At 39.6% G+C, this 20,710-nt stretch overlaps 2 protein-coding genes across 2 annotated transcripts; both read right to left on the bottom strand.

The window, feature by feature from the left end:
• Positions 1-219: 219 nt before the first annotated feature.
• LOC137713687 (uncharacterized) lies at positions 220-9,689 on the bottom strand. Its single transcript, XM_068453030.2, has 11 exons — positions 9,558-9,689; positions 9,199-9,405; positions 7,664-8,096; positions 6,798-6,947; positions 6,542-6,676; positions 6,209-6,367; positions 4,056-4,148; positions 3,777-3,893; positions 3,336-3,410; positions 2,695-2,912; positions 220-2,018 (listed from the first exon to the last, which is right to left on the bottom strand). The coding sequence occupies exons 3-11, from the start codon at positions 8,072-8,074 to the stop codon at positions 632-634; spliced, it is 2,745 nt and encodes a 914-aa protein (XP_068309131.2). The 5' UTR covers positions 8,075-8,096; positions 9,199-9,405; positions 9,558-9,689; the 3' UTR covers positions 220-631.
• On the bottom strand, positions 9,258-18,345 carry LOC148690314 (uncharacterized). Its single transcript, XM_088686176.1, has 2 exons — positions 14,486-18,345; positions 9,258-9,384 (listed from the first exon to the last, which is right to left on the bottom strand). The coding sequence occupies exons 1-2, from the start codon at positions 18,343-18,345 to the stop codon at positions 9,258-9,260; spliced, it is 3,987 nt and encodes a 1,328-aa protein (XP_088542302.1).
• Positions 18,346-20,710: the final 2,365 nt, after the last annotated feature.

A 20,710-nucleotide genomic window follows, 5' to 3' on the forward strand; every position in this document is an offset into this window, starting at 1 on the left:
AAATTTGGAATTATAGAAGAAAATTTTGATTATGGGGTGTTAATAAAAATACCCATAAATAAATATAAAAAATAAATGACATGTAGTTTTATTTTTCTTTTCTGGGTGATCTTATTTTCTTAATTTTTTTATTTTTTTGGCTCCATCGTATTTTCTCCAAACTTCCAACTATAATGCACATATCCTCACAATATTCTTCATATATAAGAGCCTTGGAACTGCACCGAAAACATGGAACCAATATAATAAGAACAGGGTTTCACAACTAACTGATAACATGGAACCAATATAATAAGAACAGGGTTTCACAACTAACTGATAACGAGAACACGGTGTGGTAAATGACGGATTACGAGACTTCCTTAAATCTAAAAACTGAAGGTCTCGGATTTGAAACCCGCTGCAGGTGTGGAAGCCAAATTTGTGGCCAGGGAGAGGAGGAAAGGACGGATAACCGTGGCTTGCCACCAGTTATCCCCCTTTGAATAAAAAAGAGAGCACAGTTTCACAGCCTACATCTGTAAACAGGCTAAATTTGTAATAAGTTACATTCTTCCTTGTGGACAGACTTCTAACAACTCTTAGAGATGAATCTCCAGGGGCTAACCTATTGCTTTTATGATTAGTTCTTCTAATGACGTCGTTTGTGATCACGAGATCTATGACCTGCATGGTGCCTCTTGTGTTTCCTTACAGATTCTCTGTCACCATCGGATGAATCTGTGGCATCATCCAAGCCACTCGAGTGTCTCCTGTGGCTTGATTGGCTGCTACCCTGCCGTGGTCTGTTATCACTGTCAAGCTTGCGATCCTTGTTTCTAGACTTTCTCCTTGATTTTCCATGTTCGGAATGAGTTACCCTGTCAGATTTTTCGTCTTTTTCCCGGCCAATTTTACCGTAGTAGTAGAGTTCCGAATCAAAATCACTTGATTCATCTCTTCCCTTAGATGGACCTGGCCTGCCAGAATCGCAACTCTCTGAACTTCCAGCCTTTCTTTTAGAAGTATGGTATATCCCATTCTCAACGGAACTATTTTCGGGTTCCCAGCGATCCTCTTTGTCCGTGAGTACATCAGAGTTGAATCTTATATCATCTGGACCCACACTGCTGGACTCATGGGTTCCACGTGATTTCAAATTTTCAACTAGAGAATCAGCTTCCCTCATCTCTATGCTCAAATGATCACGCCTATGTTTCTTATCTAGTGTTGGGACTTTATCATCATCTGAAATATCTGACACTTCATCCAAGCGTTTTGATCGTTTCCTAGCATGACAAGGGGGCCTTTCTGCATCGTTTTCTAACAGATCATCACTTAAGTCAGTACTATAGGCCCTGGTGGTTCTTCCCCCATGATTTGAGAATTTAGAAGCTTTGCTGGAGTATGACGAGGGTCCCATGCTTTTCCTCCCACTGTGATGCTCATCACCTTTCATGTTGCTGTCTGACCGCTCTCCATCAGTATCATGAGCTCTGTTATTGATGTCCTTATGATCACCCCGACATCTCACTTTCCTCTTTTGCCCAGAATGTCTCCCATTGTCATGGTATGCAGCATCTTTGTCACTGTCCCTATCTGACCAGTCCCAATTCACTTCATGATTTTTGTTCTCCCGATCCCTATATTCATCCGGGGATTCTACTTTCCGCTGTTGGCTTGAGCTTTTCCTGGTACCATGCTGTGCTATTCTGTTCCGTTGCAACAAATCCCCATCAGATTCAGTTTCATAGGTTTTATTCATATGGTCCCTGTTTTGCTGTCTTGAGCTATGCCTAGTATGTCCACGGTGTCTGTCTCTATCTATTTCCCTCTCCAACAATTCTCCATCAGATTCAGTATCCCACATTCTGCTCCTCCTAGCGTTGTAGTTTCTTAAGTTCTTGTTCTCTTCACACAGATCCTCATCACCTGTACGCTTCTGACGGCATGTTCCCTCTAGAACATTATTTTCATTGTCATATCTTCTACCAGAATCACTGTCCCTCCCTCTAGATCTAGATCTTCGCAAGCCGTACCTGCCATGAATCTGGAAACTATGAGAACCTATCTATAAGCAAAAACCGAAGAAAAATGCAAGCTAATATAGAAGAGTTGAATGAAATAGACCAACAAAAATAAGGAGCACTAAATCGAACACCTAACAGAAAACTACGCCCTCATAGAAATTCATAATACATAAAATAATTAAATCAGGAGATTATAGATTATACAAACTTCACCCAAATTAAAATATCGCACTTCAAGCACCTGGAAAAATTTAGCACAACAAAATAATTCCTGAATGTGGGCAGTTGTAGTGTCACGTTACCATCACCTGCTGCTTTCTACCAAAACTATTTACTTGCCTCAGATGTATAATTGCATATAGTTGGAACAAGACATATATATATATATATATATGGTATTTTTATGCTATGTAAATACAGGCATGACAACAAGACAAAATTACTAGAATGCAAACTCTCACATGCAACGTCTGTCTTTCTAGCTATTTTGCATGGAATTCAACGTAAACTGGGAGGTTGCAGTTGTAGGGACTTGAATGAAAAATACCCAATCTAATACCATGATAAGTTGTGCTGGTAGAACGCAGGCCAACTATTGTTTTAGATTCCAACAGCTACAGTAACACAGATCTCACAAGTACTATAGACAACACATTCAACAGCTGCTGCTTAAAGTAAAGCATACCTCTCAGAATCTCCCAATGACATCTTGCTAGTGCTCCTCCACTGTCCAAAATTTTCTTCCACCATTGGTTTATCATCCGCATCAGAATAACCAAATAAAGCAACCATTTTTCTCGCCCAAAATTTTGGGGGTGGTCTGTCACTATCAGCCCATTCATAGTCTCCACCAGGATTGCGGAAACAGTGGATAAAATTGCAGGCTGTACCACGGGAACATGTCTGCAACATTAAACAAGAATGATTATCAACAAGAGAATCCTCAGACTTCAAGGTTAGAATTGACATATTAAAGCCAAAACTTAGTTTATTACTCCAAAACAAAATTCTGTAAAATCTTATTCAATTTGAAAAGTACAAAGTACAACAAAAAAATTAACACCAACACCGAGGGCTGGTTTGGTATTGCTGTGCTTTGAAAAAAAACTGCTTCTGCTGTGCTGTGAATATAAGCTCATTTTTGCTGCTTCATGTTTTCAGCTTTTTCACCCAAAAACGTGAAAATAAGTTGTTTTTAAGTGTTTACCAAACACCTTTTTGAGCTCAACTTTTTTTGATACCCACTTTTTATAAAAGCACCTCAATACCAAACCAGTACAGAGTATGACTAAAGAAGACAACGGGAAATGAAGGAACTGACAATACCTTGTACCTCGACTTCATATATTCCCCACATATGGCAACCTTCCATCTGGTCACATTGATAAATTCACAACTTATCTGCCAAAAACAACAACTAGGTCAACAAACCACCCCTCAAGATAGCGATGCCAAGAATGCAGAGAATTAAGCATTTACAGAAGTGAAATATAATAAAGAGATTCAAGAAAGAAAGGGATATCCCAAAAATGTTTAGTCAAATAGCAGGCAGGGAGGTTAGTTAAACTGATAGCCAGCTGCAATTAGAAGCAATTACACAACTTGTATAGATATCAATTAAATTAAACTTCAAGGTAGCCAGAGATATGACAGGGGTGCTTTTGCATGAAACTACCAACATGCAAACAACCAATAGGGTAGCAAAAACGAAAATTTTCCTCATCACACCCCATAAGCACTCATTCAAATACAAAGAAAGTGCAACACCTGTTTCCCAGCAAAGTAGCGGCCATTAACAGATTGATAAGCAACAACAGCTGAATCCAGTGATTTGTAGTGTATGTACACATTTCCCCGCAAGTGGAATGCACCATTTCTGCAAACCTGACACAGATACTCCATGTGTCACTGTAAGATTACCAACCGAAAATTTGTATGGCGTGAATAGGAAAGTAACAAGACAAAGTCCAGAATTTCAGTCCATTGCCCTTTTACTTTTGAAAACAGATGAAGTATTTTGGTAATCACAAAGAAGCTGTCAGAAACCTTGAAATTTATAATTTCTCCAAACTTCAAGAATTCCGTATGCACATCCTCATAAAATTCTTCAAAGCAGCACTCCACCTCCTCATCAGTATACTGAAAAGAGGGAAGCAATATGAAACTAGGAAAATTATATCATCAGCATATACTAAAATAGAAAGACGCAACTGGCCTGTCCCAATATTAAATTTTGTCAAGATATAAAACAGGTGAGCCATACATCCTCCACCAAAACAACACGGAAACATCAGCGTGTTCAGAAAGGTATGGCAACTGTTTAAAGACACTAAGAATGACTGTTTAAAAAAATGAACAATATTGCAACTTTGCATTATAAAAAGGTGTAATTGACTTGAATATCAACGTTGATGAGTTCAAGTTCACTCACTAAAGCATATGTCACCATCAAATATACAGAAGCAAAATCCATCCGGTACCTTAAATAGTTATTTTAAAAGAATTACAGGGACAAACTAGAACTGCCTTAATTTGTTTTCAAGGTTCTAACTTGTAGCATATGTCAACTAACAAAAAATAGCATCGTACATGCAAATATATACCTAAAGATAAATGAAGGAAAACATAACACAACATGGTGACACTCAAAGAGCTACCTGATACAATAGAATCTTAGAGAAAAACTGTAAACGGAAAATTGGTAACTATATCATCAAAATAAGAAAAGTTTTCCATTTCTAACCAAACATTCTGCCAATAAGAAAAGCTATTATATAATTTGTACCTATTTTTTTGCCGTGAAAAGAAAGAATTTTATCAAACAAAAATTTACAATTAGTTAACAAGAAGCACACCAGCAGCCAGAAACAAAAGGCAATTAACAGAGATGTATGGCAACCACATAAAAAACTATGATTGTCAGTTCATTATAATGCTTAATAATAAAGATCATAAAGATACAAACTCCAACTGAATTATTTATGTTCTTCAGATTCTGATTGTGGAAAAGATAAGCAACTCAATTTTCATAAAAGATTCTTTGTTATTTTCATTTCATTTGCCTTTGACATGTTTAGAGTGGAAGAAGAGTTAACTGCATTCAGATAATTCTAAAAGTTGTAGCCAACCATCACAAACTGTGGGATGTAAGATGTGATACCAGACAGCTTTAACACCTCCCACAACAGATATATTGCCCAACAAACTACGAGTTGTTAAGGAAGAAAACTTGTAGGATTACTACAGTAAACTCATGAACTTATTATACAATTGAACACAGAAGAAAAAAAAACAAATCTCAATATGGACACTGAAGCATAATATATATGTTGCCCAACAAACTACGAGTTGTTAATGAAGAAAACTTGCAGGATTACTACAGTAAACTCATGAACTTATTATACAATTGAACACAGAAGAAAAAAAACAAATCTCAATATGGACACTGAAGCATAATATCTCTCACTGGCATAAAATAAAAGAAAATTCATGATGAAAGACAACTATAACATCCCTTAAAAAATAAATATTTTCTTGTAACTCAGCTTTCTTTTAATTGATAAAACGTTATGTTTGCAATTAGAATAAAAGTTACTTCCAAAGCATGAGACCACATGTGTAGAGATACACGTCAACACACACTTGGTTAATATAGGTCTAAAGAAGAAATAAATAGGGAAGAAAACTTATGCCATAAATGGTAATAAGAATAAGAAAACAAGGGATAAGTTATGTGGTAACAAGTTACTATTGCCAGCAAGGAAGGATACACTATTGGGGTATCTTTGATTCCAAATGAACCAAGGCCGAAAGCTTGAATCCCCACCAAAGCGAATATCGCAAATGAATCTCTGATCAATCAAGTCAAAGAAGAAGAGTACCATTTCACAAATGAACAGAATAAAAAATGAACTAAGCCACATTCCTGAACTAGGACACATGGTATGCAATCAAATGCAAAACCTCAAACAAATAACAGCTCAAAAAAATGACACAATAATTTATGATGATTGACGCTTGAAAACAACCACAAACGACAGGGGAAAAAAAGGTTCATTTGATGTCGGATATGCCTACTTAACATAGTAGGATTAGGAACAATAAACCAAAGGTTTCACAGATTAGAGAAGGATATGAAGACCCCCGAAGTCAGAAATAGGATACAAGAATCACAGGAAGGCATGACAGCATTAACAGACCTCGAGCCCCTCATCCTGCTCCCAAGCAAGGCCTGGACCATTGTACATGTTCTTGATAAGCAGTGTGGAAGATTTATCGGGACAGAAATGGACTCTGCTACAACGCTGACCAAACCGACAAGCTCCAGTTTTCAAATGGAAAGGGCAATGAGCTTTATCCTGTCATATATAAAAGTACATAACTTAAGGATTATAGACAGTGATCTTCACTGCTGATCAAAATAGCAGCATCAACACATGAAATATAAGAAGTATTGTCAGAGATATAAAGACTAAAGAGTTATCAACACATAAATGGGTAATAAGGGCAATAATGAGACGACAGAGGAATACCTGCTCAGTTCCAAAATGTGGTACTTGTTGAGCAACACTCTCGATCAGCTGCTGTGCTGACATTGATGAACTTTTATAATCAGAAAAAGCTTTAGATTGTGGAGGGAGAGGATTTGATGTAGGCCTATCAGAATCCTGTCAAACAAATGACAACCTCTACGATTAAACTCATCGGTAAAACCAAAAATGAAACTTATCTGTAGGATAATCTATCCTACAATATATCTAAACAAAGTTCCAGATTCATGTTGCACACCTTCTTTCTACTTTCTTGGTCTGTGTTTTTCTTAGGAATCTTGACCCTTTTCTTCTTGAGAATGATCTCATTTCCTTGCCAGATGATTTCAGCAGGTCCTTCTTCATAGTCCCACTCATCAACCTCATTACCGTCATTTGCATTTTCAACCTGCCATATGTACCCCAAGCAATAGTGAAAATCCATTTTTAAGGCAATAAGTATATTTCCTCCCAAACTATTTCCAAACCAAAAGAAATTTGAACCATAATGCTAAGAAGGAGTTGATATGCCCTGTAAGTAGCATTTTAAACTGTCCTACTTCAAGTAGACAATGCATATACCTTACCCGTCAAATATAGCAGAAGGGCTGACCAAACATTAACAACCTTCATTTCACAAACACTATACTTTTGTTTCCAAATCAAAGACCACGCCTCTTACCACGGGCATGAAGCTATCATATCAACTGACAACATAAGCATCTTGCACCCATATAAAAGGACCACTACTCCACAAAACAGGCGTACAAATGATGCTATCTTCACTAAACAACTTAACCAAAAATAAACAAAAGGAAATCGTACATGTAACATAATTAAAGCACTGGTACGAAAAAGGATAATTAGAATCCAGAAAGCAAATGACAACTAAATAACTAATATATTTGGCAAGACAATAATTAATATATTCAGCAATACTGTTCTTCCTGAGCTACATTTCATCACTAATTCAACCAAGTATTTCTGTTTATCATATTTCAGGCACATTCTCAAACACAAATTGAACAAACAAATCAATGAACTACAAAATTATGCTGCTAATTTACGTAATCAAAATTCAAAAGTTGCAGTCCAAAGCATAAAGATTGATAAACAAAAAACAACCTGTTCATTCCGCAATTCGTCTTCTTCCTCAAGAGCCTTGATTCTTCTTCGTTCTTCCTCTTCTTCTTCTTCGATTTGTTTCTTCCTCTTAACCTCCATGGCTTCCATCCACGCCTTCTCTCGCTCCTCGAAAATCTTCCTTTCTCTTTCCGACCGCTCGGCCTCCTCTTGCTCGATCATCGTAATCTTCGCAAGCTCTAGAGGATCGTTGAGAATGGCGTCATGTTCCTCTCGCTCTTTAAGTGCCATCTCCTTCCTCGTCTGCTTTCTCTTCATCTTCTTCATCGCTTTCCTCTTCTCCTTCCTATTCGTCATCCCTTTCTCTGCTCCCAAAGGCTCTGTTCTGGGCACAATACCTCCTCCTACTCCTTCTCCTTCTTTTGCCGCTGCTTCAGCCAGTGCCGACTCCATTTTCTACCACGTCATTTCAGGCCTGAATTTAGGAAAAAAGGTTGCTCAACGTTTGAACAAAAGGCAGGGCAAGGGCTTTGGAAGGAGAACTCAATTCGAAATCATTTGAGCTGTGCGCGTTGATCTGCCGTCAAGTTGTAGGAAGGCGATGGTTGTCGTGGTGGTGGGTAGGTTCAGTGAGATAGAGAAATGGGTTGTGGCGGTTCAGATCAGAAGGGCAACCAAGGATTTGGAAGAGCCGGTGGCAGGAGGTGGTAGGGACTTTTTGGAAGTAAAATAAAAAAGGAAAAGAGGGGGCAGACTTGGGTTTAAAGGGTTGGCGGAAACAAAAGAGACAAGTAGGGGTGGGCGCGGTTCGGATTGGTGCGGTTTTGAGTGAAACCAAAACCAAAACTGCAAGTTTTTGCGTTTGGTTCGGTGCGGTTTTGAGGCTAAAACCGAAATGAAACCAAACCATTTGGTTCGGTTCGGTTTGGTTTTAAACGGTTTTGGTTTGGTTTCATTGTTTGAAAAAGCTATTATGGTTACCTAGTTGTATCTCATTTCATCCAATTCAATAAAAAAGTTTTGGTGTTTGAGTGACAACTAATTTCTGACTAGATCTCCACAAGTATTTGAAGGTGAACAAACAAATAGTTTGAATTGAAAGCTACACCAGATTTAATAAACAAGTAACAAGTCTTGACTTTTAACATTAAAAACAAGTCCTTCGATAGCCCAAATGCAGCATTATTTATTGTAGTCAGCAACCAAGCATGCAATACACATTCAATCTTAAGTTCAAGAGAGTTCACATCATGATGCAGGGATTGAAATCAACATACAGCCCAAAGTAATGCGAATATCTCCTTAATCAAGGGGGTGGATTCAATTCGTGTAGGTGTGTGCAGTGGATATATAATTGTTTACAGTGGAGTCGATAGACCGAAAGCAAAATTACCATCTGATAGAAGAGATAAGATCACATCACAATCACATACGATTCAATTAACGAGAATAGTTGAATGAATGTAGAGCAAACCCAATTCAGAAAACGATTAAAAACACTGCAGATCGAATTCAGTCCAAATTATGAAGCAAGCAAGCAGATACAACAGGTAGAATTGAAGAAAGAAAGTGCTGACCGAGGATCAGTTTCCAAGGCGACGTAGAGCGCTTGGTTGATGGCAGAGTAGAGGCTCAATTATTTGCTACCAGTGCCACGAACAATCGTTCCATCACCGGCGGCGGTGGAGGAGGAGGAAGAGGAAGAGCAGGTTGCAAATGGCCTTCTCCTGGCAACTCCAAGCCCTTTAACCAATCCTCCAAATCTGCTCAGCACCATTTAATCACTGAAAACAGAGAGCGAGCGAGCTCAATCTCTTAGAATGGAAGACTCAAATCCCCTTTTGATTCAAAACCCAACCCAAAACCTAACCCTAAAATTAATCTCAAATATATAAGTAAATTTAATTAAAACAAGTTATAAATCTTAGTTCTTAGCATATTATAGCACTCTGAACTCTAGAGGCTAGGAGCTGGAATGAAGGGGAGGCCGGAGGGGAGACCGAGAGAGAGAGAGAGTGTCTGGAAAGTGGAGACCGTGACCGAGGGAGAGAGTTAGATGATTAAAGTTGAGCAGTCCAGACTAGAAGAAAGAAAAGATAGAGATTACGTGGCCATGTTACGATGTGCTTGAGTCCATACTAAATGTATGAATTCAATGAAATTACCAATTAGAATTTGACATTTAATAAAGTTATGCGATTTCTGTTTCAGATGGCCAGAATCGAAACTAAACCGTTTTTCCTTCATTCAGTTTGATTTCAAATCGAAATTGTTTTGAAATCGCAAAATCAAACCGTTTGATGCAGTTCGATTTGGTTCATGATTCGGTTTCTGTTTTTGGGTTCAAATGCCCACCCCTAGAGACGTGAAGGGAGGAAGCTCTTGGGGCTTGGGGGATGGAAAAGGCGAATAAAGAAACAAAAATAAACAGCTCCAGCCCACCAGCCACATCCCCTGGCCGATGAGCCCTAGAATCCCCCTCCCCAAAAAAACAGCTCCAGCCCACACCAATCCACTGGGCTCCAAGAGAGCCCGACTTCTCCTCCAAGCTCAAATCGACACGCCCAGCGTGGCAGCGCTTGTGCTATGTAAATACCAGGCAGACGTCACGGTTACATTAGCCATAATTTTAAATTACTAAAAAATTATAAAAAATGGTAAAAAAATATATTAAAAATACAAAAAAATTTACATAACCTTTGGTTAAACATCATATCTAAAATTAAAAATAAAATTATCTTTAATTATTTTACTAAAAAATAATAAATATACTTTAATACCAATAGCCTGGGCTATTCAATTAGCGGTGGAGATGCACTTTGACAGTTAGTATTCACTAAAGGCAATTGTTCACTTGGGGATTGAGTTGCCTATAACCCAGAGACACCTTTTAAGGGTGGAAGTGCTCTAAGGGAGTAAGGAGTGGGCTAAGCCTCACAATCGGCTAGCAATAATGTGCTTCAAATTCGCCTTTGGTAAGAATCAAACTCAAGGTTCTAAAAATCGTTAAGTGCTAGTCGGGCAATGTGCTTGGGCCTAGGGCCTAGGCGGGCTAGGTGGATTTAAGTGAATTTAGCATATTTCATATAAATGTAAAAAATTATACTTGCATTGGAAATTTAAGAAAGATAAAATACAAATAAAACAATACATTAATCATAAGTACTATAATAACTATTAATCTACGCCTCTCCGCATGCACTAATGTGCGTGCGAGAGACATTTTTGCTTCACGGGTGCTACTCGCCCCAAAGATGTGTTGTTTTAGATATTCTTATATTTCTTAAGTGATTATTTTATAAATTGTGGCTGTGTGTCCATCACAACAATTTCTTATTATTTTCAATCATCTAGCTTAGTCTTTTTGCACCCGCTCATTGTACAGAAAAAATGAAATTTATGAATTACACCATAACCATTCCATATATATATATATATATATATATATATTTTGCTTGCTGATTATTATGGTGTCATTTTTTTTGTTTGGTTGATAGAATTTGGTTTCACGAACTAAACTATGCTTGGTCATTATTATCACTTTGGTAATTATTGATTAACAAAAAAAATAAAGTTCATTAGTGTAGTTAGAATTCTCTTATATCCATTAGTATTGTTTTACCCATATATATTGTACAAGAAGAAAATCAAGAGTTGGGTTCCTTAGTCAATAAGGGATTAAAAATGGTGGATTTCATTTTCGTTTACTATGATAATGGTGTTATCGTTATGTATGCCATATTGTCATATTGCCATGTTCGTTGAAGAATTTAGCAGCATATATTACATCCAATTTGCACATATGTGAGTAATCTGTCATACAATTTTTACTATTTTTTCCTTTAAAACAACAACGAAGATAAAATGGGAAAACATAAACAATTAAAAAAATCTGAAAATATGACATGTAATTTCATTTCTAAATACATGCTGATAACATTTAATGTCCTTAAATCAAAATTTTCAGATTCATAAGTTTTCAGTCAAAGTTATAGGCTAATTAGGGATGAACTCCTACTTTATGAAGCAAAGCAAAATATGGACAACATATACATATGTAAACATAGCGTCTATGAAATTAAAGACATGCTTGCCACCCATTTGCTTGCACTTGATGCTTTAGATTTTTATGATTAATCTGCAGGCAATGATGATAACATAAGAAGTCTAACTATAATGCACAATCCCAAATATAAAGGTTGTAAGCAATTTAACCTAAATACCTTTAACTTTGACAATTTTCTCATGACAATACTTTTATCTCTAGTTACTTTTAGAATACTTAAAGATAAATCATTTGTCAAGTTTGAGGTAACAAATTGTAATCATGTTTACAAAATTAAATAGTAAGAAATGTTACCTTAATCATGTACTTCAACCTTTATACTTTGAGATGGGTGTGATGTTTGTAAAACTGACAAAAAATGCAATTTTATTTCTATTTGAAAATTGAATGCAATTTGAATTTATAGTTACTTCCCTATGAAAATAAGAGAAGACTTACCGTATTTAGAAAAGTTGTTTGGTCACTATTAATCTTTTTCCTGTACCCATAAATTGTTTTTTTTTATAATTTGAGATAATTAATTTGTAGATTTTTTTTGTTAATTTTATACTTTGAGATAATTAATTTGTAGAATGATATAGAGAATGCCATTAAAAATAAATAGGTAAGAAATGGTGTTATACCTAATTTGTTGGACTTTATACCAAATACGTATGATGAAAGTAGTTGTTGAAGATTTTAATTCTTTTATAGCCTTTTTCATGCGCCACCTATATATTGAAGATATACATAATGTTATAATTTATTGTAACAAATTTAATAAAGAATTCAGAATACATACTGCTCATGCTTCTTCTTTTTTCACTCTTTGAGAATCAGTTGATTTAGATCAGTAGTTTTTATTCTGACAGATACTCCCAACTCGGTGTAAAAATAGAGACACGTTTGTTTGGGATTATATCAATAGGTAGTTCCTTCTTCATTTTTTGTGGGTATTCTTGTAAATATCCTGATAATGAAAACAAATATGTTTTTTAAAGAGAGCTGTTATTCCCACCCCAATGTCTTATCTTCCCACCCACATTTTTATGAAATTTTTAATTACAAATTTGTCAATTTGTAAAACGACTAATAAGGACCTTAGTTACCCCCTTTTGCATTATTTATTTTTTAATAAAAAATAAAAAAGAAAAGTTCGGGCGTGATAACTCTCACGCTATGTTTAGACGACTTGTCTCCCTTAAACCTTAACTCATCTTTCTCATCTTCTTTCATTTAGAGAAAGCAAAAAGAATGAACTTAGAATATGATGTTTCTATGGAAGAAGTAGATGATTATGTTTTCATCGAAGAGGTAAAAGATAATTTTATGTGGGTCATCTTGATTTGTTGACATCGTATAATTGAAGCATAGCTCTGTGACTTTTTATCTCTAATTATATATATATATATATATATATATATATATATATATTAAGGGTTATTTTAGGAATAATAGTGGGTGGGAAAATAACATTTTAATTTCTTAACTTTTTATAGTGGGTGTAAATATAACATGGGTGAGAAAATAAGACAACGGGTTGGGTCCCATAGCATACTTATAGCACATTAAGATAATCAAATTTGAAACTCATAATCCGACCAAAATTTAAAACGCACAATGAAGATTTCAAAGGAAGAATTTAAAAAAACTAAAATTGAGAAGCACGAAAATTGGTTTCAGTTTGATGTCCCTCCTTTAGCTTTTGGTTTGTAAAAACACAGGGTATTTCTAAAAGGGAAGTGTTATTAGCACTCCAAAAATCTCATTCTACACTCCTAACAAGTGTAATTTTCTTTCTAAATATAGAAGGTTTGAAGTGTAGAATAAAGAATTTGGAGTGCCTATAACAATTATCTTCTAAAAACAATTAGGCCAAAGTAGATTCTTGGAGCCAAGTGCAAATGCTGAATTTGTGCCAATTTAAGTGGCATGCAAATTTTGGCTTTTAATTTAATACAAATTCATTTTAGGTCAGGCCATGAAAACAACTGTAGGATATTTCAAGAATATATATATATATATATATATATATATATATATATATATATATATATATATATATATATATATATATAATAGGCATATGTATATGCGTGCGTTTTGAGTTAGCAGAAAAGATTTGGGTTCTTTGCCCAATAATTACATCTTTTCAAGAAAAGCCATGTAGCTTTTCATTATGGCTAACAGACATACCCATTGACCGGGTATCTAACCGCATGCTTATAGCATATATGACCCTTGGGTAATAGTTGTTTTGTATCAGATATATCCATTGGATATACTGCTGCAATGTGTTGTATCCCATGGTGAAAAGACATACTCAAATCAAAGGATGTGTCGAACGGGTGTAATTCTCCCTATATATATTGGTTTTTTTTTTTTTTTTTTTTTTTTTTGAAACCAAGATCCATATCATAAAAAAGCCTACCGAGAGGCAAACAACATAACAATACCAAGCAGTGTCAAGGGATAAACCACAACGACCCCTCCACCAAGTAGAGGCGTCACCCCCAGCACCACCATAACCCATTAATGTGGGCAAGGTAATCCGTCATTGTTCAATACATAGACCAACGAAGATGGGGGCCTAACGACCCAAACGACATCACTCATCTCCGTAAAACCAATCGATGCAATCTTGTGAGCCACACCATTAGCAGACCGTGGCACCCAAGACCATCGACAATCAATGAAATCCCCCCCCCCCCAACTGTTTAACCCTAGCCAACACCGGGTATGCCTCCCAACTACCCATTGACAGCGAGCTAGACAAACATTTAATCGCATCCAGAGAGTCGGATTCCAGAATTACATACCTTACACCCAGCTCTGCACCTAGTTTGCACCCGTGCAACAACGCATAAGCCTCCGCTGCTGCAGCAGAAGGAGCAGTAATAGGATGCCGCGCAGCAGCCACAAACTTATTCTCCATGTCCCTCACAATTAATCCAGCAAAACCCATCTTTGAAGCCTTGGACCAGCTAGCATCCACATTAATCTTCACAAAAGGGTAGGCCGGAGCACACCATCTCGAAACCTGAGAGTTCCTCCTGCCGTCACCCCTTCCACTATCCCCAGCCTTTGCCGTTGCACAAAAAAACGAGCTCACCGCCGCAGAGACATCAGCCAGGACCTTTAACGGGTTAATGGGCACCCCTTTGAAAATAAAATCACAGCGAGCCTTCCATATGCACCAACAGGTAAAAACAATATAAGATTGTCTCCACATTATATCTCCAGAGATGCAAAAATTCGGAGAGAAAACCCCCTGAAGCCAGTCCGACCAAGAAGGAAGAGAAAGACGATCCATTTTATAACCCAAAGCCCCTCCAAACCAGATTGGCTCAACCCAAGAGCAGGAAAGGAAAATGTGCTCAATAGTTTCATCATGGCAGCAGCAAATAGGACAATTAGAGGTTTGAGAGGACCTTCGTCGGAACAGTGCATCCCGAGTAGGAAGACAATTGTGAACAGAAAGCCACAAGAAATGCCGTAACTTGGGGGGCACCTCCAGCTTCCAAATCCCCTTCCAAAATGCTTTGGGAACCCCACGAACAGATGGCCGGCGCAAATCCCTTCTCGCCAGCGATCTTCCTTGCATCCATCTGTATCCCGACTTGACCGAATAAGAGCCGTTCTTACTCATATCCCAGATAAGCCTATCTTTACGACTTAAATCTCCAAGAGGCGTCGCCTCAATAGCCTGCATAGCCTCCCCCGATATGAAAGGCTGTAAAAAGTTAATATTCCACCGCCCCGACTCCGGACAGATAAGTGCACTGACCCTTAAACTGGGAGTAACCGTAACCTGGCCAACCGGCACCGGGTGTCCAAGGGGCAAGGTTGGAAGCCACCTATCCTGCCACACCCGCACCTCCTTACCACCCAAAATCTGCCAATGGGAGCCCTCCCTAATCAAGTCCCTGCCACAGATGAGGCTGCTCCACGCCCAAGAGGCCCTCCCACCCTTCTTCGCATCCCAGATTGAGCTATGTGGAAAATACCGAGCCTTAATCACCTTAGCCCACAGCGAATCCGGTTCCGTGATTAAGCGCCAGCACTGTTTAGCAAGCAGAGCATCATTAAAATCCTGAAAATTTCTGAAGCCTAAACCACCCATGTCTTTTGGCAAACCCAAAACCTCCTTTGAAACCCAGTGAATCTTGTGGGCTCCCTCCTTGCATCCCCACCAAAACCCAGTCACCAGCGCATCCAACTCCTTACAAACAGCGGCTGGGAATTTGAAAATGCACATTGGGTATGCCGGGATAGCTTGGATAACAGCCTTAATTAAAACTTCTTTACCGGCACGGGACAGAGTATTTTGTTTCCACCCTTGAAGCTTTTCCATAACTCTTCCCTTCACATAAGCAAGACCACGCTTTTTCGACCGACCCCATATGGTAGGGACCCCCAAATATGTTCCCGGATTGATTACAACCTTCATACCAAGGGCGTTCCCCATTTGATCAGCATTCACCTTCGGAACATTAGCCCCAAAAAATACACTGGATTTCTCCAAATTGACCTTCTGCCCCGACGCGACACAGAAATTGTCCAGCAGATGTCTCAAATTCCGGCAGTTTTTCATATCAGCCCGCAAAAACAGAAGGGTATCATCCGCAAAGAAGAGGTGAGAAATCACTGGTCCGGAACCACCCATCTTAACACCTTCCAAGCTACCATGGTCAACCGCACCCTGAATCAGCATGGATAGAACTTCCCCCATCAAAATAAATAAATAAGGAGAAAGAGGATCCCCCTGTCGGAGACCCCGCGAGGGAGCAAAAGACTTCCCAGCCTGCCCATTTAGGAGAACAGCGAACTTCACAGATGAAATACACCCATTAACTAGCGATCTCCAGCTACTGCAAAAACCCATTCTTTCCATTACCGCATCCAAAAAGTCCCATTCAACCCTATCATACGCCTTCTGCATATCAAGTTTAATCCCCATTTCAAATCTATTCCGAGCTTTCCTTCCCTTCAGATAATGAAACATCTCATGGGCTATGCCAATACAATCCTGAATTTGTCTACCCGCCACAAAAGCATTCTGAGAAGGAGAGATGATTTTGGGTAACAATACCTTCAACCGGTTAGCAAGAATCTTTGACAGAATTTTGTACGAGTAGTTGCACAGGCTAATCGGCCTGAATTGTGACACAACTTCCGGGTTCGGGACTTTGGGAATCAGCACCACATGAGTCTGATTTATCAAACTGGAACCCGCAGCATCCTGAATCAAATCTCTAACCAAAGCCGAAACACCCTCCCTCACAATCTCCCAATATGTCTGATAAAAGATCCCCTGGAAACCGTCGGGGCCAGGAGCCTTAAGCCCTCCCATATTCCCAGCCGCCGCCTTTATCTCCTCCTCCGTGACTGGTGCAATTAGCGCCTCATTCATTTCTGGCGAGACCGAGGGATTCATGCAATCTAGCAGCGACCCCCAGTTACGATCCCCTGCCGAGCTAAAAACTGAAATGAAGTGATTATCCACCAATTGGCGCACCTTAGCCGGATTCTCCACCCAGTTCCCATTCTCATCCTTAAGCTTCACTATCTTATTTCTTCTTCGCCTCTGAAGGGTTGAAGAGTGAAAAAACTGAGTGTTGGCATCCCCCTCCCTCAACCATTTTACCCTCGATCGCTGGCACCAATAACTCTCCTCTTGGAGTCTTAATTCATCAATCCGCCGAGAAATCTCCCTTATCTCATCATAGTTTGGACCCCAGTCCCGCTGGAGCAAATCTAACTGGGAAAGAAGATCATGGATCCTGTTCCCTCGCCCCATAAACTTATTGCGATTCCACCTGCTTAAACGATAACGGCAATCGTTTAAAGATCTCACCCACCTATTCACAGGGCTGCCATTATGCCGCCTATCCCAGCACTGTTCCACCAAATTCTTACACTCTTCCTCCGAGACCCAATACGCCTCAAACCTAAATATCTTCCTTCCTTTCTGCCCTTCAATATTAGAAATAAGAATAACTGGGCAGTGGTCTGATGCTAAAACCGTTTCATGCATAACTTGGGCGTTCGGCCAGAGTTGCTGCCACTTTTCATTCGCCATAACCCTGTCTAACCTCTCCTCCACCCACTCCCTTTTTCTCAATCCTCTCCACGTAAAGGCCGGCCCATTGAAACCCAAATCCATCAGCTGGGAGGAAGACAGAAACTCTTCTAAGAACCTTGGCCTGTTGTACAAAACCTCAACACCACCAGACTTCTCATGATCCCACAGGAATTCGTTGAAATCCCCGCCACAAATCCAAGGAATGTCCGTTGGGGTAAAGTGGTTAACCATCCATTCCCAAAACAGATTTTTTTCAACTCTATACGGCGTTCCGTACACCCCCGTAATCCGACTCCAATGCGTTTGCCCTTTAATTTTCATCACCGCATCAATAATATTCTTGGACGAAAAGATAATATTAACCTCCAGATTGTCCTCCCACCACAAGCTCAATCCTCCAGAAACTCCAACTGGCGAAACATCAAAGCCATGAACATAACCCAATCTCCTTCTCACCCCTAGAATTCTATGATCTTTCATCTTAGTCTCCGATAAAAAGATCATAGAGGGTCTCTTTTTTCGAATAAGCCCATGGAGAGCCCTGACTGTCGTGTCCGACCCAAGCCCACGACAGTTCCAGAAGATATAACTCATGGCTGGCCTACGGCTGTTGAAGGCCAGCCGCCACCGCCCCGAGCCCACTTGCCCGCCTTCCGAGTCACCATCCTACCTTTATTGAATTCCGACCCCCCTTCCATTACATCCTGTCTTCCAGTGTTCTCACTTATTTCTTCCTTATTTTCCTCCGCCGTACGGTTCACGCTTTCCATCGTTATCTCTCCATCCTTGCTGTTTAACTTCCTTCCTATCTCTTCCGCCCTACCTTGGCAGTTCTCCTCCGTAACCGGGCCCTTGAGTTTCTTCTGTGGAGCTTGAGTTAGCATCAAATCCTGTGCTTCCCCACATCTTTTACTGCCCCAGAGTGGGTCATTACCCTGGACGGACAGAGTATCATTGCCCTCCTGGACATCGCCCGATTGTCCATCACCAACTGTTTTGATGCTTTCCATTTCAGAGCAGGAAGACGAATCCTCTCCCTCCCCCCGCATTCTTCTACGCCATTTTTTTTTATCTGTGCCACGACTCTTAGATGCTCCCCCAGTCTCAATGGTTTGATTGCGCTCCCTTCTTTGTAAGTTTGACATCCCTAATCTATCTTGATTCTGTGCAGACGTGAAGCCCGGTCCGCGCACCGCTCCGGCCTGCCGGCGTTCCCCCCTGCCCACACACTCCACTCTCTTTGGTATCACCACCTCTCTTATCGGCGGCGCCTTAATCCACTCTCCATATGCTACCTCCCCTTCTCCAGACATCTCAGCGGAGCATTCAAAATAGCAATGGCATCAAAAGTCTCAAAAGCATTGTATTACCTTTCGACCGAACCTACTCATCCATCAGCCTCATTCTTCTCTCAGAGGCTTAGACAATTAAGCAGGAAGGCGAATCTTGTGAATCAAAGCTGGGAAAAAACTAACCTTGTGAACAGGAAGGCGATGAGCAGAACGAAGCCGAACATAATCAAACCCAAGCTTCAGAGAACTGATCAGACCTTTGGTATCTAGGATTTGAAAGGTGCAGACCCAGCTGGAAACAGCCAGATGAAAACAACAATTAAGAGGCCACAGCCTAGACAGAACCTTGATCGGTGATGATTTTTATTGTTTCAAGGGTATCAACTCAGACGGAAACGGAGCTGTGAGAGACCAGCTGAAACAATACAACTCGATGATAATGGGCAAAACAGAAAACCCAGCATTCTTTTTAGCCCCCAAAATCCAACGAAACCACCCACTCATACACACACATACACACACACCCTCAAATGGATCACCCAAAACATTCCTTACTCGGGTCACCCCAGCATCCCCACCACCCTCGAGACGGAAGTTTATCAGAATTTGAAACCCCACCCCAATCCACCTACAGACCCACCCCCACAACCCAGATAGAAGACTTTATAATCCCCAACCCATCCACAACGCCCACCCCAGCACCCCCCGAAGAGAGAGTCTCCCTAAATTGATAACCCCCAACACACCCCAGTCCCCCACGAAGAGAGAGTCACCCTAAAATTGAGAAGCCCCACCCCTTGCCGTCACCCTAAACCCTTACATCACCCTCCCTACTACCTACCCGTATGATAGAAACCCACTGCCCCATATAAAAATCACCACAGCTGAAGCCCCAAAACACACAGATCCTACAGATCCAAACTGACAGACGCCAACCCCCCAATCAGATCAGCGCAACATCCCCTGCATCCTTCGTGGGGTAGATCGACCTAGGTTGAAAAGCCCCAATCCCGATCCGTCACCCTAGGCCTTCTCTCCTCCACCCTTCCTGCTTCCAGAGATTCAGTTGCCCACCACCCAGTAGATCAAAGCCCACGATCTTGACCTGAAGAGCACATAACAGAGATCGAAATAATCCGTAACCACACGCACAGTGGCGGAACTCACGAAGGAGGAAGCACTCTCACACCAGGAGAGAGGAAACACTCTCACACGAGGAGAGAAAAATCTTGTTTGTATCAAAAGGTGATTATGTTGGAACTTTAAATCACTCCCTATATATATTGGTGATATTAGTAGAAAATGATTCATTAAGAAATTTGTTGTCTACACAATTTCTTTGCTCTCTTTTCTCTCTCCATCACATTCATACAATTTCTTTCTAATTATTTCTAAGGGAATACAATTCGGTTTTGCTAATCGAATACTTCATAATTTGTTGTATCTTGGAAGTGACTTGCCAAGAACCCTTTAGCAAACTCATTTGAGTGGGGACAAATAACACTTTAAGGAAACGATTTAAGTTGTACCTCAAAGTCATCATTCGGATTATTCTCCATAATTATAAATTTACTCTAACAATCTTAAAATGTTATTTTCGTCATGGAGAACAAGTCCGATAACATGAATTTGAAGATTATCAATCAAGATGTCTGCAAGCTAAACAA

The sequence above is a fragment of the Pyrus communis genome, chromosome 15, assembly GCF_041283825.1.
Source record: "Pyrus communis isolate YQ-2024b chromosome 15, ASM4128382v1, whole genome shotgun sequence".
In the NCBI taxonomy this organism is placed as follows: Eukaryota; Viridiplantae; Streptophyta; class Magnoliopsida; order Rosales; family Rosaceae; genus Pyrus; species Pyrus communis.